Below are 23,493 nucleotides of genomic sequence, written 5' to 3'. Positions count from 1 at the left end.
GTTCAAACTGCAGGAAAAATAACAGATTCGAATCTGATATGCAAATAAATAGAATTTGAGTCACTTCAAACTGCCAATGTGAACACGGCTTTACTAATCCCTATCCAACTAATTTAATTCCACCTGCCATTTGCCGGTTACAGTTTATTCAAGGACTGGACTGTGCGCTGTATGATTTATCACTGGTCTGGTAGCGTTTAGGGACAACTGAGCATCGTGTGACCAACCACAAACCTTGTTACTCGATTCCAGTCGTTCTTTGGCCAATGAAATTGCTTCTTTTTGGGAGGTCACGCACGGTGGCGGTAACGTTATGGACTTTTTCCCTTCAAGTCTTATCAGGTTTAAAAACATAGGCCTCATAGTAACTGGCAACTAACAAGCTGGAGTGTTGGGCCAAACATTCAGAGAACGACCAACATCATTTTCTAGTTCTGCATGAGAACAAGTAAAACTATAGAAAGATGGTGGTTCTCAAAATCCGAGACCAGGTAAGTGATCCGTCTTGTCAAAACCAAGGTAGCTAACGTTAGCTAGCAAGGTAGTAAAATTGCTAGCTCGTTCTCAACAGCGGAATGTGCAGGCAGGGCCACGCTGATGTAAAGGTGGATAACTAGCTAGCTAAATTATGGGATTTGCGAGATGGAACGTTTAACTAAGGTCAATGTAAGTGCTTACTCAAGGTCATAAGTCTTGGTGTAAATCAGTAAACAAGGTTATCTAACGTTGGCTAACTAGCGTGTTGTTACCCATCTAGCTAGTTTAGCCATATGGTAGCTAGCTAGCTATGCCTATGGTATACGAACTGGAAACGCAATTTACTAGCTAGCTTGCTAAACTGGACCTGCGTGAAGCTAGCCACAATAGTGGGATTTGCTGTTAGCCTTCAAAATATATGTCCCCCATTGAAAGTGATACAAATAGTGGAATAATGCCATATTTGGACTAGATAATACTAAACTAAAAGTTTGGAATGTTATATAAATTCAACAAAAGACAATTAGTGAATTTGATGCAAAATGAAGTTACAATCTGTTGAAATCGCACTGTGGATGTATTAGATATTAATTGCATTTGGGGCGTACTTACTGTATATGCACTGTACAGCCTAACCTATGGATGTTACACCCATGAAATAGGTTATCAGCCTACTCGGTGACACTTCCAGAACACAACTGTGTACAGTTTACACAAGTGTTAGCGTCTTAGCCTGGTTGTTCTTTAAAAGTAATTTCCTCTCAATCTTAAATAGACATGCCCCATTCAAAAAATACAGAACTAAGAACAGATATAGCCCCTGGTTCTCCTCAGACTTGACTGCCCTTGACCAGCACAAAAACATCCTGTGGCGTACTGCATTAGCATCAAATAGCCCCCGCGATATGCAACTTTTCAGGGAAGTTAGGAACCAATATACACAAGCAGTTAGGAAAGCAAAGGCTAACTTTTTCAAACAGAAATTTGCATCCTGTAGCACTAACTCCAAAAAGTTTTGGGACACTGTAAAGTCCATGGAAAATAAGAGCACTTCCTCCCAGCTGCCCACTGCACTGAGGCTAGGAAACACTATCACCACCGATAAATCTACAATAATCGAGAATTTCAACAAGCATTTTGCTACGGCTGGCCATGCTTTCCACCTGGCTACCACTACCCCGGCCACCAGCTCTGCACCCTCCGCTGCAACTTGCCCATGCCCCCACCGCTTCTCCTTCACACAAATCCAGACAGCTGATGTTCTAAAAGAGCTGCAAAATCTGGACCCCTACAAATCATCTGGGCTAGACAATCTGGACCCTTTCTTTCTAAAACTAGCCGCCGAAATTGTCGCAACCCCTATTACTAGCCTGTTCAACCTCTCTTTCGTAACGTCTGAGATCCCCAGAGATTGGAAAGCTGCCGCGGTCATCCCCCTCTTCAAAGGGGGTGACACTCTAGATCCAAACTGTTACAGACCCATATCCATCCTGCCCTGCCTTTCAAAAGTTTTTGAAAGCCAAGTCAACAAACAGATCACCGACCATTTCGAATCCCACCGTACCTTCTCCGCTATGCAATCCGGTTTCCGAGCTGGTCATGGGTGCACTTCAGCCACGCTCAAGGTCCTAAACGATATTATAACCGCGATCGATAATAGACAGTACTGTGCAGCCGTTTTCATTGACCTGGCCAAGGCTTTCGACTCTGTCAACCACCGCATTCTTATTGGCAGACTAAATAGCCTTGGTTTCTCAAATGACTGCCTCGCCTGGTTCACCAACTACTTCTCAGATAGTTCAATGTGTCAAATCGGAGGGCCTGTTGTCTGGACCTATGGCAGTCTCTATGGGGGTGCCACAGGGTTCAATTCTTGGGCCGACTCTTTTCTCTGTGTATATCAATGACGTCGCTCTTGCTGCTGGTGACTCTCAGATCCACCTCTACGCAGACGACACCATTTTGTATACATCTGGCCCTTCATTGGACACTGTGTTAACAAACCTCCAAACGAGCTTCAATTCCATACAACACTCCTTCAGTAGCCTCCAACTGCTCTTAAACACTAGTAAAACTAAATGCATGCTCTTCAACCGAACGCTGCTTGCACCCGCCCACCCGACTAGAATCACTACTCTCGACGGGTCTGACCTAGAGTATGTGGACAACTACAAATACCTAGGTGTCTGGTTAGACTGTAAACTCTCCTTCCAGACTCACATTAAGAATCTCCAATCCAAAGTTAAATCTAGAATCGGTTTCCTATTTCGCAACAAAGCCTCCTTCACTCATGCTGCCAAACATGCCCTCGTAAAACTGACTATCCTACCGATCCTTGACTTCGGCGATGTCATTTACAAAATAGCCTCCAACACTCTACTCAGCAAATTGGATGTAGTCTATCACAGTGCCATCCGTTTTGTCTCCAAAGCCCCATATAATACCCACCACTGTGACCTGTACGCTCTTGTTGGCTGGTCCTCACTACATATTCGTCGCCAAACCCACTGGCTCCAGGCCATCTATAAATCACTGCTAGGCAAATCCCCGCCTTATCTTAGCTCATTGGTCACCATAGCAACACCCACCCGTAGTCTGCGCTCCAGCGGGTATATCTCACTGGTCATCCCCAAAGCCAACACCTCCTTTGGCCGCAATTCCTTCCAGTTCTCTGCTGCCAATGACTGGAACAAATTGCAAAAATCTCTGAAGCTGGAGACACTTATCTCCCTCACTAACTTTAAGCATCAGTTGTCAGAGCACCTTACCGATCACTGCACCTGTACACAGCCCATCTGAAATTAGCCCGCCCAACTACCTCATCCCTATATTGTTATCTATTTTGCTCATTTGTACCCCAGTATCTCTATTTGCACATCATCTCTTGCACATCTATCATTCCAGTGTTAATACTAATTGTAATTATTTTGCACTATAGCCTATTTTATTGCCTTAACTTAACTTGCTAAATTTGCACACTGTATATTATATGTATTTCTGTTGTATTTTTGACTTTGTTTTGTTTTACCCCATATGTAACTCTGTGTTTGTTTTTATCGCACTGCTATGCTTTATCTTGGCCAGGTCGCAGTTGTAAATGAGAACTTGTTCTCAACTGGTTTACCTGGTTAAATAAAGGTGAAATAAATAAATAAAAATTATTGTGAGATTTTAAGAAATGGCAAAATTAGCCACATTAAGCATTCAAGCCTATGTTACGTATTGAACATGCATATTGACTGTACAGCCTAAGCTAGAGATTGTGCTCCCATGAAATGGGGTATCAGCATACTCGGTGACACCCACAGAACACAACTGTGAAGAGTTTTCTAAAAAATTAACATCGTTGCACTTATTGCGGGACTTTAAACCTGGTGTGGAAGGAATCACATTTTAAGTATAATGTGTTAAGTATTCCTGTTTCAGACCAGGCCAGAAGAAGTTATGCAAAATACGGTCATACATCTTGTTGACCCCAAGATGGCCTGCCAAATCAAATCAAATCAAATTTAATTGGCCACATGCACCGAATACAACAGGTGCAGACATTACAGTGAAATGCTTACTTACAGCCCTTAACCAACAGTGCATTTATTTTTAATAAAAAAGTACAATAAAACAACAACAAAAAAGTGTTGAGAAAAAAAGAGCAGAAGTAAAATAAAATAACAGTAGGGAGGCTATATATACAGGGGGTACCGGTGCAGAGTCAATGTGCGGGGGCACCGGCTAGTTGAAGTATACTCAGAAATACTGTACCATACTACTATCGTGAGCCAACCTCAGTATCTCTTGTCGAAGCGTAACTGGAACGACAAATTTGCCCAGAAGTGGCGCAAGAACGCCGTTTCCTCATTAGAACACCATCACTGTCAAAATAACCCACACAAACTTCATCAAACTCCGCCTCTGGACGTATCTCAGCAAAAGAGGGGAGAGGGAAACATCTTTACTCTGTTCTGCAATCAGCTGTTTCCTAGACATCGAAGTGTCAACTGTAGGGACCCTCTCTTTCTTCAGCGGTCCTACAAACTCGCTCACCTTTGGGGTTTTCAAAGGACAATTCAGGAGGTTTACCGAAGTCAGGATCACCCATAAACGTCTTGGGCAGATCGACCATGGTGGGATCGCTGACATCCTCCTCAACACTAGACTTGAACATACAGTACCAGGCAATTTTGGACACACCTACTCATTCAAGGGTTTTTCTTTGTTTTTATTATTTTCTACATGTAGAGTAATAGTGAAGACATCAAAACTATGAAATAACACATGGAATCATGTAGTAACCAAAAAAGTGGTAAACAAATCAAAGTATATTTTATATTTGAGATTCTTCAAATAGCCAACCTTTGCCTTGATGACAGCTTTGTACACTCTTGGCATTCTCTCAACCAGCTTCACCTGGAATGCTTTTCCAACAGTCTTGAAGGACTTCCCACATATGCTGAGCACTTGTTGGCTGCTTTTCCTTTACTCTGCCGTCCGACTCATCCCAAACCATCTCAATTGGGTTGAGGTCGGGGGATTGTGGAGGCCAGGTCATCTGACGCAGTACTCCATCCTTCTCCTTCTTGGTAAAATAGCCCTTACACAGCCTGGAGGTGTGTTGGGTCGTTGTCCTGTTGAAAAACAGATGATAGTCCCACTAAGCCCAAACCAGATGGGATGGCGTATCGCTGCAGAATGCTGTGGTAGCCATGCTGGTTAAGTTTGCCTTGAATTCTAAATAAATCACAGACAGCGTCACCAGCAAGGCACCATAACACCACCACCTCCATGCTTTATGGTGGGAACTACACATGTGGAGATCATTCGTTCACCCACACGGCAGTTGGAACCAAACATCTCCAATTTGGACTCCAGACCAAAGGACAAATTTCCACCGGTCTATTGTCCATTGCTTGTGTTTCTTGTCCCAAACAGGTCTTTTCTTCTTATTGGTGTCCTTTAGTAGTGGTTTCTTTGCGGAAATTCGACCCTGAAGGCCTGATTCACACAGTCCCCTCTGAACAGTTGATGTTGAGATGTGTCTGTGAAGCATTTACTGGTTACTCTAATGAACTTATCCTCTGCAGCAGAGGTAAATCTGGGTCTTCCATTCCTGTGTCGGTCCTCATGAGAGCCCGTTTCATCATAGCGCTTGATGGTTTTTGCGACTGCACTTGAAGAAATGTTCAAAGTTCTTGAAATTTGCCGTATTGACTGACCTTAATGTCTTAAAGTAATGATGGACTGTCGTTTCTCTGCTTATTTGAGCTGTTCTTGCCATAATATGGACTTGGTCTTTTACCAAATGGGGCTATCTTCAGTATACCACCCTACCTTGTCACAACACAACTGATCGGCTCAAACGCATTAAGAAGGAAAGAAATTCCACAAATTAAATTTTAAGAAGGCACACCTGTTAATTGAAATGCATTCCAGGTGACTACCTCAAACCTTGGCCACGCAGTCATGGGTGAACAGGGAGTACAGGAGGGGGCTGAGCACGCACCCTTGTGGGGCCCCAGTGTTGATGATCAGCGAAGTGGAGATGTTGTTTCCTACCTTCACCACCTGGGGGCGGCCCGTCAGGAAGTCCAGGACCCAGTTGCACAGGGCGGGGTTCAGACCCAGGGCCTCGAGCTTAATGATGAGCTTGGAGGGTACTATGATGTTGAATGCTGAGCTATAGTCAATGAACAGCATTCTTACATAGGTATTACTCTTGTCCAGATGGGATAGGGCAGTGTGATGGCGATTGCATCGTCTGTGGATCTATGGGGCGGTAAGCAAATTGAAGTGGGTCTAGGGTGACAGGTAAGGTAGAGGTGATATGATCCTTGACTAGTCTCTCAAAGCACTTCATGATGACAGAGGTGAGTGTTACGGGGCGATAGTCATTTAGTTCAGTTACCTTTGCTTTCTTGGGTACAGGAACAATGGTGGCCATATTGAAGCATGTAGGGACAGCAGACTGGGAAAGGGAGAGATTGAATCTGTCCGTAAACACACCAGCCAGCTGGTCTGCGCATGCTCTGAGGACGCGGCTAGGGATGCCGTCTGGGCCGGCAGCCTTGCGGGGGTTAACATGCTTAAATGTCTTACTCACGACGGCCACGGAGAAGGAGAGGCCACAGTCCTTGGTAGTGGGCCTCGTCGGTGGCACTGTGTTATCCTCAAAGCGGGCAAAGAAGGTGTTTAGCTTGTCTGGAAGCGAGACGTCGGTGTCGGCGACGTGGCTGGTTTTCCTTTTGTAGTCCGTGATTGTCAGTAGACCCTGCCACATACATCTCGTGTCTGAGCCATTGAATTGCGACTCCACTTTGTCTCTCTGCTGATGTTTTGCCAGTTTAATTTCCTTGCAGAGTGAGTAGCTACACTGTTTGTATTCTGCCATATTCCCAGTCACCTTGCCATGGTTAAATGCGGTGGTTCGCGCTTTCAGTTTTGCGCGAATGCTGCCATCTATCCACGGTTTCTGGTTAGGGTAGGTTTTAATAGTCACAGTGGGCACAACATCACCTATACACTTCCTGATAAACTCAGTCACCGTTTCAGTGTATTCGTCTAAATTATTTTCGCAAGCTACCCTGAACCAGTCCGCGTGATCAAAACAATCTTGAAGCGTGGATTCCGATTGGTCAGACCAGCGTTGAATAGTCCTTAGCACGGGTACTTCCTGTTTGAGTTTCTGCCTATAGGAAGGGAGGAGCAATATGGTGTCGTGGTCAGATTTGCCGAAAGGAGGGCGGGGGAGGATCTTATAACCATCCCTGAAGTTTGAATAGCAATGGTCGCCGATTTTACCGCAAAGTTTCCTAAGAGCTAGTCGCGAGGCCGCCATCTTCGTCGGCGCCAGGAGAAATCTGCAGCTACATTTCTAATTGAAAGCTCTTGGAGATAAGGCTGAATGCTTAATGTGGCTCATTTTGTCCCACAATAAGAGCTAAGACGCTAATATTTGTGTAAACTCTACACAGTTGTGTTCTGTCATGGGTGCAACATCCAGAGGTTCGGCTGTACAGTGTGTGTGTGTGTGTGTAAGTAAGTATGCCCCTAATGCAATTCTAAAGTCTAATACATCCAGAGTGCGATTTCAACAGATGTTTTGTTTTTGTGTCAAATTAACAAATTGTCTTTTGTTGAATTTATGTAACAACATTCGGACCTTGTTCAGCATTATCTAGTCCAAATAGTGCATGATTCAACTATTTGTATCTGTTTGAATCACTTTCAATGGGAGACTTTTATTTTGAAGGCAAACTGCAAATTCCACTATTGTGGCTAATCCCTATTGTGGCTAGCTTCACACAGGTCTAAGCTGGTAGGTTAGCTACCTAGCTAAGCCACGAATAATAAAGCGTTACGGGTCATGCCGGAGTTCCAGTTTACTTAGCTAATATTAGCTATCCCAGGCAATGTGTTAGATAGTTATAGCTACCAGCTAACTAATATCTGATTGCCACTATTGTTGAAGGTCCCTCGCTAGCTCTAGCTCTCCCATCTATAAAGAGAGGAAATGGGAAGCTAACTACCTACAGTACTGCTGTGACGCCACACATCACCATCACTTTTCAACAACTATTGAACTAAAGCCAAGGAATGCAAGCATGTTGAGCTGGGTAGTCGAGCTGGTATTCAGTGTCACTGTGTATGGTTTATTGTTTCACCTACCTCAACATCACTACACAAATAGGCCTTTTTGGGACAATGTTTTCCTTACATTGTGTTACTTACTATGGTTCCTTATCAGGTAATGGCTGGCTATAGACCTTAGGGATTCTATAATGCCAGGCCCACTTTGAATTCCCTACTGCGCTTTCTCAGAAATGTGGTATTGTTACACTTACATAGCGCTATTTTGTATCCTGAATTCACAGCAGCATTTTGCCTTATAAATCAGACTGATACCAGCTTTCTGGTATACATTCTGAAATAAAGCACCGCAAAAACTTGGAAAGTTTCCTTACAAGCCAGAATGTTGAATAAAATTACATTTGAACCTACTCTACCTTTGTGGTTGGTCCTGAGACAAAATATCCACAGGAATGTATTATTTACCTGACCTTTTTAGAGCGCCGGTACTGCCATTGAGATTTATATCACCTGGCACATGCGCAAAACCATGTAGACACCTGCCATGTAGACAAATGTATTTTTTTCCATTTATGGGCTATTGAATTATTTATAAAGGGGTAATAGTGGAGGGGTGATCAAAGGGGGATGTTAAAGTGGACACTTATTTTTCTTAAATCTACATTGTTGGTTAAAGGCTTGTAAGTAAGCATTTCACTGTAAGGTCTACACCTGTTGTGTTCGGCGAATGTGACATACAATTTTATTTGATATGATTTATTGGCAGTTGGAGACTGAATAACCAAAGGCTCTACTGTGCCACACTTGTACATCATAGCCTGAATAGCTTGCTCTTATCATTACAGGGCCATATTTATCACACTGGCAGTATATGCTGCATGCATGCTAGTAGCTAGGCTTTGTGTTTGCATGTGGGTCCTGTGTGCTAGTCTTTGTGCTTTCAAGAGTGTGTGAGAGTGTCTGTTTGTCTCAGGTGTGTGCGCGTGCGCTATGCTTGCGACATATGTATGCGCATGTGTCCCTCATTTGTGTTTTGTGCATGAATGATCATGTGCCCAGACTCCAATGAGAGAGGCTCAGGAGTTGCCAAAGAGCTGTCTCCATGGTGATGGTATTAACTAGGCTGGATTGTAGGAGGAGGAGGTGCACTGCATGGTTGTGCTGCTGGAGAGGCTTAGAAAAGCTCTTCCACTGGAGCAGGGTTAGACCCCACATAACAAAATGTAGCTTTGTCCCGTTGCCTTTCTCTGCGAAGGGCGACTGACATCTTTTTAAATGAAACATTCTAGTAGCACAAGTGCTTACTTGTTACACTGTTTGTATCCAGTGGGTCTTCTAACCTCAATTGTAGCCTGCATTTTTAATAGCAGAATGAGAGGGAATGCCTGAAGTGAATTATATTCAACGCTTCTTTTCAATAGACAATAATCAGGAAAGGCCCTGCTATTACAGCCTGCTGTTTAGGGCTCTAAATGACAGTATTTTCTTCTAACTATATTTATCTGTAGCTCTCTAGCATCACGTTTGAAATGGTTGACATTGAATTAGTGTATTGTTTGAGAGGTCTTTACAATTCTCTCTACAGTGATACATTAACATGTTGATAAAGGCCCAAGCTGTAGGGCAACATAATCATGTACCAGAAATAGGACTAGGCTCTGTGATCTTGCTCATTCGGAAGCCTAGAAATTGCATCCCATTTTTTAAAATGATGATGGCTAGTCATATCGAGATTAGGCTGGATCTGCTAACCTGAAGCCTACATCTATCTGCTAAAGGATTGCCATAGGCAAACTAGATGCAACCTTGCTCAACCAGATTAGTGCTGCAGTGTCGTAGTTCATAGTAAACAACATGCATTTGACAACCCTGCCAGGAGTATTATGTCATTAGAAACAAGACTTATCCTATGGCCCAGTTTGTGGGCGTGCATCATCTCAAATTTCATAGAGCTCTAGGAATCGGCATGTGATGTGAAACACTATGTGACTAGTCACAATCCCATGGTTGCTTTGAAGCCGCGAGGCAGTTTTGCATAAGAAACTGAACAAGTTAATTAATAATGATCTAGTCCAGCCTTTCTTAAAGTATGGGACATGTTAATGGTGGGTCGTGAGATGTCAGTGCTATTTTTAAAATATATTTTTGGGGAACTCAGTCGGCGTCTCAACTTACTGTTTAGAGTTTGAGTAGTAGAATACCTAAGGTGCAATTTCCAAATTTGGTTGTGCATCAGCAGTTTTTCTCCAATGTCAGTCACTGACAGTCACTCAATTAGCCGTGTCAATTTTTTTTTAGATTGGTAAGTTAGGCTTGCCAGCAATCTAAACTTGTAGTAATCATGGCCGAATACCGACCGGGCACGCAGGGCACGTGCCCAGGGGCCCTGACCTCCAGTCCATCATAAGGGTGTAGGTATGCCTAGGGTTCCATCCCAAATGGCACCCTATTCCCTATACAGTGAACTACTTTTGACCAGAAGCCTATGGGCCCTGGTCAAAAGTAGTGCACTGAATAGGGTGCCGTTTGGGATGCCGCCTGTCCAGAAGGCTGTGCAGGGTAGAGGGCTGCTGTGCTGATGGAGGAGGAAGTGCATTAGCCAATTAGCTGGGCTTGTGTTGTTCACTGGAACACATCAGATGTCCTGGGGGGTTTACACATCATTTAGGCTCTGTCTCAGTCTCCTCCAATCAGGCTGCAGCCATTACAATGGTGCTTTAACTTTATGGTGTACTAATGAAGGGTACTTTATGGAATGCTAATGAAGGGTACATCAAATCAAATCAAATTGTATTTGCCACATGCGCCGAATACAACAGGTGTAGACATTACCGTGAAATGCTTACTTAAAGCCCTTAACCAACAATGCATTTATTTCTTAATAAAAAAGTTAAATAAAACAACAACAACAAAAAAGTTGAGAAAAAAAGAGCAGAAGTAAAATAAAATAACAGTAGGGAGGCTATATACAGGGGGGTACCGGTGCAGAGTCAATGTGTGGGGGCACCGGCTAGTTGAGGTAATATGTACATGTGAGTAGAGTTAAAGTGACTATGCATAAATAATTAACAAAGTAGCAGCAGCGTAAAAAGATGGGGTGGGGGTGCAAATAGTACGATTCAATCTTAGTCCTGTACTGACATCTCTGCCTGTTTGATGGTTCGTCGGAGGGCATAGCGGGATTTCTTATAAGCGTCCGGGTTAGAGTCCCGCTCCTTGAAAGCGGCAGCTCCACCCTTTAGCTCAGTGCGGATGTTGCCTGTAATCCATGGCTTCTGGTTGGGGTATGTACGTACGGTGACTGTGGGGACGACGTCATCGATGCACTTATGGAATGGTAATGAAGGGTACTTTATGGAATGCTAATGAAGGGTACTTTTATGGAATACTAATGAATAGAGGTAAAGGATGTGGATGTGAGGAATGGACCCCAGGAACAGGAAGTCATGGCTTCAGCTAATTGGGATCCAAATAAAGATGAAAATTGCTGAACGTACACATGCAGGCTGGAGCTGGAGCACAAAGCTAGCTGTCTGTCTACCTACTCAGAATACACTAGAAAATAATGGTGATCCTACTGGTCATATTCTTTCTATTAATAAAGAACAACGATATAATCGGTTACTGTCCAAGCCTTTGTCTTAGCAACCGTCCCCCAGAGAGGTGGGAAGTGCTTGTCAGTGTTATCCAAATGAAACTTAATGGAAAGTTAACAACAGTCTGTGAGTTGGCTAATTTCACCCAGTGACTTTACTTGTTGGCAGCGTGGATTAAGTCATTGAAGAGTTAAAGGGTTTGTGGCAGCCAGGGAATGTTCCATCTGGCTCTCTCATGGGCAATCAGGCCCTCAGAGCCTCCCAAATGGCACAGCTACAATGTAGTGAACTACTTTTGACCATAGCCCTATGCTCCCTGGTCAAAAGTTAGTGCACTTACACTACATAGTTTGGGATGCAGCAGTGGAAGGGCTCCCCTGCCCACAGAGAGCGTGCTCACTATCCTCCAGGCCATTCAGTCAGTACCCCCTCCCTCCAGGTTTACAATGGAAAAAACAAAACAGCCCCAATGATCACCAGCAGACACATGGCTCTCATACCCAGTGTTATGGATCAGAAACACTGTATTGCAGTTTGAGTGGTGCTGCTGCCTTGCATTCCGCCCTGGAGGCTGGAGGTCAGTGGGGTATTATATTATCAGAGGTGTTACCGTAATGGATGAGCTGTACAATATCTGGCTGCATGTTGATGCTTCAATCAATTCCCCCTCAACCTTGGGCCTTTGTGATTTGGAGAGGAGCCCAGACACAGATTTACATATAAAACATGTAGTAGATTTATAGGATTTCTGTGTGCCCAGCAGCATGTACAGTGGGGAGAACAAGTATTTGATACACTGCCGATTTTGCAGGTTTTCCTACTTACAAAGCATGTAGAGGTCTGTAATTTTTATCATAGGTACACTTCAACTGTGAGAGACGGAATCTAAAACAAAAATCCAGAAAATCACATTGTATGATTTTTAAGTAATTAATTTGCATTTTATTGCATGACATAAGTATTTGATACATCAGAAAAGCAGAACTTAATATTTGGTACAGAAACCTTTGTTTGCAATTACAGAGATCATACGTTTCCTGTAGGTCTTGACCAGGTTATACTTTCAGCTCCCTTTCAGCTCCCTCCAAAGATTTTCTATTGGGTTCAGGTCTGGAGACTGGCTAGGCCACTCCAGGACCTTGAAATGCTTCTTACGGAGCCACTCCTTAGTTGCCCTGGCTGTGTGTTTCGGGTCGTTGTCATGCTGGAAGACCCAGCCACGACCCATCTTCAATGCTCTTACTGAGGGAAGGAGGTTGTTGGCCAAAATCTCGCGATACATGGCCCCATCCATCCTGAAATGCTTGATATCAATAGAGAGGTATACTTTCTGGGTGATTTAAATATGGACTGGCTTTCATCAGGCTGCTCACTCAAGAGAGAGCTTCAAACTGTAACTTGTGCCTGCAACCTGGTTCAGGTTATCAATCAACCTACCAGGGTAGTTACAAACAGTACAGGAATGAAATCATCAACATGTATTGGTCATATCTTTATTAATGCTGCAGAAATTTGTTTGAAAGCAGTATCCAAATCCATCGGATGTAGTGATCACAATATAGTAGCCATATCTAGGAAAACCAAAGTTCCAAAGGCTGGACCTAATATTGTGTATGAGGTCATACAAGAAGTTCTGTAGTGATTCCTATGTTGTTGATGTGAATAATATTTGTTGGTCTGTGGTGTGTAATGACGAGCAACCAGACTCTGCACTTTACACATTTTATGAAATTGCTTATCCCAGTTACTAATAAGCATGCACCCATTTAAGAAAATGACTGTAAAAACTGTTAATTCCCCGTGGATTGATGAGGAATTGAAAAATTGTATGGTTGAGAGGGATGAGGCAAAAGAGATGGAAAATAGGTCTGGCTGTACAACCGATTGGCAAACGTACTGCAAATTGAGAAACGTGACTAAACTGAATAAAAAGAAGAAACTACACTATGAAACAAAGATGAATGATAGTAAAAAGCTTTGGACGACCTTAAATGAAATGTTGGGCAACAAGGCAAACTCCTCCATCATTCATTGAATCAGATGGCTCATTCATCACAAAACCCACATTAACTACTTTAATTATTTTTTGGCAAGATTAGCAAATTTACAGTGCCTTGCAAAAGTATTCATCCCACTTGGCGTTTTTCCAATTTTGTTGCATTACAAACTGTAATTGAAATGGATTTTTATTTGGATTTCATGTAACAAAATAGTCCAAATTGGTGAAGTGAAATGAAAAAAATAACTTGTTTAAAAATATAGGAAAAGTGGTTTGTGCGTATGTATTCACCCCCTTTGCTATGAAGCCCCTAAATAAGATCTGGTGCAACCAATTACCTTCAGAAGTCACATAATTAGTTAGATTGCACACAGGTGGACTTTATTTAAGTGTACATGATCTGTCACATGATCTCAGTGTATATATACACCTGTTCTGAAAGGCCCCAGAGTCTGCAACACCACTAAGCAAGGGGCACCACCAAGCAAGCGGTACCATGAAGACCAAGGAGCTCTCCAAACAGGTCAGGGACAAAGTTGTGGAGAAGTACAGATCAGGGTTGGGTTATATAACAAATATAAAAAACTTTGAACATCCCACGGAGCACCATTTTAGATCCATTATTAAAAAATTGAAAGAATATGGCACCACAACAAACCTGCCCAGAGAGGGCCGCCCACCAAAACTCACGGACCAGGCAATGAGGGCATTAATCAGAGAGGCAACAAAGAGACCAAAGATAACCCTGAAGGAGCTGCAAAGCTCCACAGCGTAGATTGGAGTATCTGTCCATAGGACCACTTTAAGCCGTACACTCCACAGAGCTGGGATTTACGGAAGAGTGGCCAGGGAAAAAAATAAGCAAACACGTTTGGTGTTCGCCAAAAGGCATGTGGGAGACTCCCCAAACATATGGAAGAAGGTACTCTGGTCAGATGAGACTAAAATGTAGCTTTTTGGCCATCAAGGAAAACGCTATGTCTGGCGCAAACCCAACACCTCTCATCACCCCGAGAACACCATCCCCACAGTGAAGCATGCTGTGGTGATGTTTTTCATCGGCAGGGACTGGGAAACTGGTCAGAATTGAAGGAATGATGGATGGCGCTAAATACAGGGAAATTCTTGAGGGGAAACCTGTTTCAGTCATCCAGAGATTTGAGACTGGGATGGAGGTTCACCTTCCAGCAGGACAATGACCCTAAGCATACTGTTAAAGCAACACTTGAGTGGTTTAAGGGGAAACATTTAAAATGTTTTGGAATGGCCTAGTCAAAGCCCAGACCTCAATCCAATTGAGAATCTGTGGTATGACTTAAAGATTGCTGTACACCAGCGGAACCCATCCAACTTGAAGGAGCTGGAGCAGTTTTGCCTTGAAGAATGGGCAAAAATCCCAGTGGCTAGATGTGCCAAGCTTATAGAGACTTGCAGCTGTAATTGCTGCAAAAGGTGGCTCTACAAAGTATTGACTTTGGGGGGTTGAATAGTTATGCACGCTCAAGTTCTTTTTTTTATTTTTTATTTCTTGTTTGTATCACAAGAACAAATATTTTGCATCTTCAAAGTGGTAGGCATGGTGTGTAAATCAAATGATACAAACCCCCCAAAAATCAATTTTAATTCCAGGTTGTAAGGCAACAAAATAGGAAAAATGCCAAGGGAGGTGAATACTTTTGCAAGCCACTGTAGGCACGACATGCCAGCAACAAACGCTGACACTACACATCCAAGTATATCTGACCAAATTAGGAAAGACAAGCATAGTAATTTTGAATTCCATAAAGTAAGTGTGGAAGAGGTGAAAAAAGTATTGTTGTCGATCAACAATGACAAGCCACAGGGGTCTGACAACTTGGATGTAAAATTACAGAGGATAATAGCAGACGATATTGCCACTCCTATTTGCCATATCTTCAATTTAAGCCTACTAGAAGGTGTGTGCCCCCAGGTAGTAGAGTAGAGGCCTGAGGGCACACACTTAATATGTTGTGAAATCTGTTATGAATGTATTGTAATGTTTTTAAAATGTATAACTGCCTTAATTTTGCTGGACCCAGGAAGAGTAGCTGCGGGATCCATAATAAATACAAATAGTACTGACTCAATGTCTCACTATAGAGTTGGGATTTTAACCTACTTAGTTTTTATTCTTGGATTGTTCCTTTGTGTTGGTTTTAGCAAAGCTGAGTGAATAGTAACAGGTCTTTGAGAGGCACTGACTGTTCAAATCAATGATTGACTCTCTCTCTCTCTCTCTCTCTCTGTCCCTCTCTCTGTCTCTTTGTCTCTCTGTCCCTCTCTCTGTCTCTCTGTCCCTCTCTCTGTCTCTCTGTCCCTCTCTCTGTCTCTCTCTGTCTCTCTCTCTCTCTCTCTCTCTCTTCCAGCCTGGCCTGCTGAAAGCCATCTTCAATGTGGACCCAGATGAAGTGCGCTCCCTCATATTTCAGAAAGAGGATGTGAATGTTCAGGTTATCATCCCAGCTGTTTCCTACCATTATTCCCACCCTCCTGTCTGTCCTCCGGATAGGAACACACTATTTTTTCACATTTATAACTTAAGTCATTTTGTTGCCAAAATCTAAGGTTGCACAATTCTGGTAACTTAAATGCCTAGATTTTTCAGGAATCCCAATATGAAGATTCCTGAATCAGAAGGGAATAAGCAGGAATTCCAGAATCCTCTGTCTAACCAGGATTTCTGGAACAACCTCTGATTTTGGGGAAAGTTACTGGAATTTTGCAACCCTACCGAAATCACATATTTTAGCCTGATCAGAACAGATGCCTCCTTCCATCAGCCGTATTCACCTTGTTCAGTATCTGTGACCTTACACAAACTATGTCAAGTGGTCCCCCCTGGGTGCAAATGTAGTTTTTTGTTGTAGCACTACACAGCTGATTCAAATAACCTAATCATCAAGCTTTGATTATTTGAATCAGCTGTGTAGTGCTAGGGCAGAAACCAAAACGTGCACCCAGTGGGGGCCCCAGGACCGAGTTTGGTAAACCCTGCGTTAGAGTATGTACTTCGTGCAATAGCATACTTGCTTTCATAAAGCCATACAGTATAGCCTAGTTACAGTATAGCCTAGTTACAGTATAGCCTAGTTAGTGTAAGCTAGTTACAGTATGTAGCCTAGTTGCAGTATGTAGCCTAGTTGCAGTATGTAGCCTAGTTGCAGTATGTAGCCTAGTTACAGTATGTAGCCTAGTTGCAGTATGTAGCCTAGTTGCAGTATGTAGCCTAGTTGCAGTATGTAGCCTAGTTACAGTATGTAGCCTAGTTGCAGTATGTAGCCTAGTTGCAGTATGTAGCCTAGTTACAGTATGTAGCCTAGTTGCAGTATGTAGCCTAGTTACAGTATGTAGCCTAGTTGCAGTATGTAGCCTAGTTGCAGTATGTAGCCTAGTTACAGTATGTAGCCTAGTTGCAGTATGTAGCCTAGTGCAGCCTAGTTGCAGTATGTAGCCTAGTTGCAGTATGTAGCCTAGTTGCAGTATGTAGCCTAGTTACAGTATGTAGCCTAGTTACAGTATGTAGCCTAGTTACAGTATGTAGCCTAGTTGCAGTATGTAGCCTAGTTGCAGTATGTAGCCTAGTTGCAGTATGTAGCCTAGTTGCAGTATGTAGCCTAGTTACAGTATGTAGCCTAGTTACAGTATGTAGCCTAGTTACAGTATGTAGCCTAGTTGCAGTATGTAGCCTAGTTGCAGTATGTAGCCTAGTTGCAGTATGTAGCCTAGTTACAGTATGTAGCCTAGTTGCAGTATGTAGCCTAGTTGCAGTATGTAGCCTAGTTGCAGTATGTAGCCTAGTTGCAGTATGTAGCCTAGTTGCAGGATGTAGCCTAGTTACAGTATGTAGCCTAGTTGCAGTATGTAGCCTAGTTACAGTATGTAGCCTAGTTACAGTATGTAGCCTAGTTACAGTATGTAGCCTAGTTACAGTATGTAGCCTAGTTGCAGTATGTAGCCTAGTTACAGTATGTAGCCTAGTTACAGTATGTAGCCTAGTTGCAGTATGTAGCCTAGTTGCAGTATAGGCTAGTTAGAGCCATAAATATCCAGCTGCCAGCTGAATTATCCAAGCCATAAGAATGTATTGCTAAACTAGTACGATTTAAAATCAAATGTATTCCTGTATCCATACTAGCTGAATATGAAATGGCTATAACACTTCTTTGCTCTTCCCTACAGGACAATGAGAAGCGGACACCGTTGCATGCAGCTGCCTATCTAGGAGATGCAGAAATTCTAGAGCTTCTCATACTATCAGGTAAGGTCATCATTGATGAGATGGATTACGCTACGACTCATGTCCGTCGGACTTTGACTTCTGTTTTGATGCTGGTTGTGTTTGAATGTGAATGTTTCCCTCATACTTATCCCCATTCAGATCTTATGTGCAGCTGATGTGTTTAAGAGGTAATTTTAATGAAGGCCGTTGACAGCTGAAACGTCCCTATTTTAACTTGATAAGTGAAGCATCCAGATTTTAACTGTGAGCGACAGTCAAACCTTTTCCTTCCGAATGCCCTCATGATTTTGTGTTGCACCTCGTCTCACGTTGGCTGGGCTCCTCCTACTCCTCTCCACTCAGTGACATTTTCTTTAGAGTGATGCTGTGTAATGAAAGTCCCCGTCCCGGAATAGCGCTCTACAAGAGGCTTTCTGCGCGTTGCAAATGGCACCCTATTCCCTATATAGTGCACTACTTTTGACCTGGGCCCTGGTCAGAAGTAGTGAGCTATAAAGGTAATAGGGTGTTGTTTTGGACACATCCTTTCTGTGCTCCAGCAATTTAAAGGATGTTGCCTCATCAACCCCAGTGGCCTAACTAACCCTATAGTCTCCGTCCCCTGTCGGTCTGTCCCCTGTCGGTCTGTTTTTCTGTCTGTGTCCCAGGAGCCAGAGTAAATGCCAAAGACAACAAGTGGCTCACTCCTCTGCACCGGGCCGTGGCTTCCTGCAGTGAGGTATGTGTACTGATACTGTCAGCCCTCACACACACTCCTGTGCATATGTGTTTGACTGTTAAGTGTGTTGTGATTTTTAAATGCACTTTAAACAAAGTTGAACATGATTTGAACTGTGTTCCTGTAGGAGGCTGTCCAGGTGTTATTGAAACACTCTGCTGATGTGAACGCCAGGGACAAGAACTGGCAAACGCCGCTCCACATCGCTGCGGCCAATAAGGCAGTCCGCTGTGCCGAGGCCCTGGTCCCTCTCCTCAGCAACGTGAACGTGTCAGACCGGGCCGGGCGCACGGCGCTGCACCATGCAGCCTTCAGTGGACACCAGGAGGTTAGCAATTAGCATGGACATGATTACACACTGTAGTCTACACTTTATACCTGTCCTATCCCCACGTTGAGCTTACTGTGCATCCGATTACTTACAATGGTTGTATATAGGGCTGTGACGGTAATTGGATAACCTTGACATTGACGGTTTTGGATGAAGAACGCCATGAAAATACAATAACCGTCAAAACCAAAAAGAAGTATGATTTTCTCTCCATGAAATGTTTTATCGCCTTTATTTTAATGTAGATATACTTTATCCATAGCGGGAGTGTTAACTATTGATTATATGGTATTGTTTTGCTGACTTAGTTGGAGGAGATATAGACAGTTTAATAGATGGACTATCTTTTGATGCACCGCAATCACCAAATCTGCTCTATGCGCGAATAGGAGAGAATCTTTGAAGGTCAATTCAGGTTAATTGAAGAGGGGGGGGTGAGGTGAAAAGTGGGGACCGGGGGTAACTATAGTACCTCTAGATCTATAGCCTACAGGCTGGGGGTGGGTGGGTAGCCTCTGACCTCTGACCTTCACCTCTGACCTTTTTCATTGTTACAGTAGATCAGAGGAGTGAGGTGAAAAAGATGGCTCTCATTGCAACAAAAAAAAAAACATAACAATCTACAGTGGGGAAAAAAAGTATTTAGTCAGCCACCAATTGTGCAAGTTCTCCCACTTAAAAAGATGAGAGAAGCCTGTAATTTTCATCATAGGTACACGTCAACTATGACAGACAAAATGAGGAAAAAAAATCCAGAAAATCACATTGTAGGATTTTTTATGAATTTATTAGCAAATTATGGTGGAAAATAAGTATTTGGTCAATAACAAAAGTTTCTCAATACTTTGTTATATACCCTTTGTTGGCAATGACACAGGTCAAACGTTTTCTGTAAGTCTTCACAAGGTTTTCACACACTGTTGCTGGTATTTTGGCCCATTCCCCCATGCAGATCTCCTCTAGAGCAGTGATGTTTTGGGGCAGTGATGTTTTGGGGCTGTCGCTGGGCAACACGGACTTTCAACTCCCTCCAAAGATTTTCTATGGGGTTGAGATCTGGAGACTGGCTAGGCCACTCCAGGACCTTGAAATGTTTCTTACGAAGCCACTCCTTCGTTGCCCGGGCGGTGTGTTTGGGATCATTGTCATGCTGAAAGACCAAGCCACGTTTCATGTTCAATGCCCTTGCTGATGGAAGGAGGTTTTCACTCAAAATCTCATGATACATGGCCCCATTCATTCTTTCCTTTACACGGATCAGTCGTCCTGGTCCCTTTGCAGAAAAACAGCCCCAAAGCATGATGTTTCCACCCCCATGCTTCACAGTAGGTATGGTGTTCTTTGGATGCAACTCAGCATTCTTTGTCCTCCAAACACGACGAGTTGAGTTTTTACCAAAAAGTCATATTTTGGTTTTATCTGACCATATGACATTCTCCCAATCCTCTTCTGGATCATCCAAATGCACTCTAGCAAACTTCAGACGGGCCTGGACATGTACTGGCTTAAGCAGGGGGACACGTCTGGCACTGCAGGATTTGAGTCCCTTGCGGCGTAGTGTGTTACTGATGGTAGGCTTTGTTACTTTGGTCCCAGCTCTCTGCAGGTCATTCACTAGGTCCCCCCGTGTGGTTCTGGGATTTTTGCTCACCGTTCTTGTGATCATTTTGACCCCACGGGGTGAGATCTTGCGTGGAGCCCCAGATCGAGGGAGATTATCAGTGGTCTTGTATGTCTTCCATTTCCTAATAATTGCTCCCACAGTTGATTTCTTCAAACCAAGCTGCTTACCTATTGCAGATTCAGTCTTCCCAGCCTGGTGCAGGTCTACAATTTTGTTTCTGGTGTCCTTTGACAGCTCTTTGGTCTTGGCCATAGTGGAGTTTGGAGTGTGACTGTTTGAGGTTGTGGACAGGTGTCTTTTATACTGATAACAAGTTCAAACAGGTGCCATTAATACAGGTAACGAGTGGAGGACAGAGGAGCCTCTTAAAGAAGAAGTTACAGGTCTGTGAGAGCCAGACATCTTGCTTGTTTGTAGGTGACCAAATACTTATTTTCCACCATCATTTGCAAATAAATTCATTACAAATCCTACAATGCGATTTTCTGGATTTTTTTTCTCTCAATTTGTCTGTCATAGTTGACGTGTACCTATGATGAAAATTACAGGCCTCTATCATCTTTTTAAGTGGGAGAACTTGCACAATTGGTTGCTGACTAAATACTTTTTTTCCCCACTGTATTTGGGCACATGTCAGTTTCACACCTAACGACGATGAACCAGATGACTTGGACCAGCCTGTTTGCAGAATATGCGCAAAACCCATAGGCTACCTACTAAGAATTCCAGCACCACAAATGGGACACCGATAAGTGGCGAGCACTGCCAGACACTGGAACTCGTTATTTAGTCATAGGAATGGTGCCTTTACGAACGGTGGAGAAACCCGCCTTCAAATAAATGCTCTGGAAATTTGACAGACTATACGAGTTACCGGGGAGAAAGTATTTGTCTCAAACAGCGGTCCCTACCTTGTTCAACAAGGTGAAGGGGGAGGTTCAGACAGAGCTAAAGGACGTAGATTTGTTTATTTTTGCACTGAATACGGACATGTGGTCAAGTGTAAATATGACTCCTTACATGAACCTAACAGTGCACTATCTGACGAAAGACTGGACACTGAAATCCAACTGTTTGGAAACAACCTACATTCTGGAATACCACACAGCTGACAAACTCTCCGAAGCCCTGCGTTCGGGATTCCTTGACTGGGCCCTTGACGAAAATCTAATGTCCTGTATCGCCACAGACAACGGGGCCAACATTGTGGCTGAAGTGAGGCAACTGAACTGGCCTTGGCTAAATTGCTTTGGCCACAATCTCCATCTCGCTGTCACCATCAATGTGAAGCCAGAGCACAGGCCGTGTTCTAGGCCTATATAGAACTCTGGTGGGCACTTTTTAGCAGAGCTGGCGATTTAAAAGAGGGACCTAGTAAGGCCCAGACCGAGCTGAACCTCCCAATTCACAACCTCATTCTTGTGAGAAATTAAGTTTTAATAACTAAGCTGTAATAACCATTTATAGGCTATTCAATGTTAAAAGAATAAGCTATGCAAAATTATTGTTCATGTATAATTGTTATTCAGATGCCCGAGCAAATAAACAAACAAAATAGGCTAGTTTCCTTGAATCACTTAATGTTGCATTACCATAGGCCCATTGTTTTATTTAGCCAATCATACTCGAATTAAACCACTGATTATAATGAGTTAATAATGAGAATATAGAACATATTCTGGGAATCCTACATGTTACGTGTGTATACCATACCAGAAAGCATGATCATTAGCTTCTTCTGGATTGTTTTAAATCGCGTAGCCTGTCGGAAGGCAGCGGGTGCGGCGAATAGGCTTCCAAATAGATGACTGTTGAGTTGTGAATGTCAGTGAAAGAGAGGCTCAACCAGGCATATCGCAATTTTTCAAAATACAATGGAGGGAAACAGTTTGGAAAGCAATTGGCTTATTGCTTCAAAGAGAAGAAGATGAAAATACTAATGTCTTTTTAATGATCAAAATCCTCAACTTAATTGAGGGAACAGTATCATTGGCATCGGCTATATCCCTGGTGAGTGTGCATATTCACTGTCTTTATCACTGGGTCAGTGCCACTTGAAAGTCGTGTTGAAAAAGATTCTGCTAATCTCTCTAGTCATATAAAGTGTAGTAGAATTGCGTGATTTTAAAATAATAAAAGGCCACATTTTTCCAGTGAAAAGAAACCTACTCCACCACGCGCTGCATTGAACAGCCTTTTTTTGCGAACAGTGATTGAGTTATATTATTAGCCTAAATTATGACTATCCAATTTACTAATCACATTAGGAATAGTCAGCTATTTTACATACGTTTGCAAATGTGATGATGCATGGAATGCTTGATATTTTTTCATGGTGAAAATTAGCTTCCCCAAACTTGAGAGCAAGACTGGTCTAAACGCGAAAAAATGAAGTTACCATTCAAGGGTCAACCAACTCATTTTATTCCTCCTGGGACCCGATGATATCCTATTTTGAACAGCTCCAAACACTTCCTCCAGATTAGTACTCTTGGCCCCACCTTGAGATTACTGCTATATAGGCCTATAAAATCACTTAATCACCTGAAATTGTTAGGCTATTACATTTTTGCTTGAAGTAACGTTGTTGTATACTTCTGTTTTGTTTTCTGACATATAATTCAATTACTTTCCCTTTCTTTTTAAATGTGTTTGGAGGCATTCTGGGGGGAGGGGGAGGTCAAAGGGGGACTAAAAGGGGAGAAATGTACAATGTCTTTACATGTTATCTTTCATTCATTGTGAATACAAAATATATTTTTTAAAGGGGAGGCTTTGAAGCCTGATTTAGCGGATTTTGCTGTTTAGTTTTCCTCAACCTGTGTTTTGTTTCGCTCTCCTCTCCCTGTTAGATGGTGAGGCTGCTTCTCTCCAGAGGAGCCAACATTAATGCCTTTGACAAGAAG

At 43.0% G+C, this 23,493-nt stretch overlaps 1 protein-coding gene across 1 annotated transcript in view; it reads left to right on the top strand.

Annotated features, from left to right (window-relative positions):
* The first annotated feature begins 309 nt into the window (after positions 1-309).
* The window catches only part of LOC311139132 (serine/threonine-protein phosphatase 6 regulatory ankyrin repeat subunit A-like), a 51,146-nt gene continuing 27,962 nt past the window's right edge, over positions 310-23,493 (top strand). The window contains exons 1-5 of the mRNA XM_084174021.1: positions 310-491; positions 16,041-16,124; positions 17,854-17,932; positions 18,562-18,632; positions 18,760-18,960. Of these exons, the coding sequence (XP_084030147.1) occupies positions 465-491; positions 16,041-16,124; positions 17,854-17,932; positions 18,562-18,632; positions 18,760-18,960 (462 nt within the window). The 5' untranslated portion in view covers positions 310-464. The remainder of the gene's footprint in view (positions 492-16,040; positions 16,125-17,853; positions 17,933-18,561; positions 18,633-18,759; positions 18,961-23,493) is intronic.

This window comes from Coregonus lavaretus, assembly GCF_964263955.1.
Source record: "Coregonus lavaretus genome assembly, chromosome: 13".
NCBI classification, from domain to species: domain Eukaryota; kingdom Metazoa; phylum Chordata; class Actinopteri; order Salmoniformes; family Salmonidae; genus Coregonus; species Coregonus lavaretus.
This window is presented reverse-complemented; position numbering and strand designations above follow the sequence as displayed.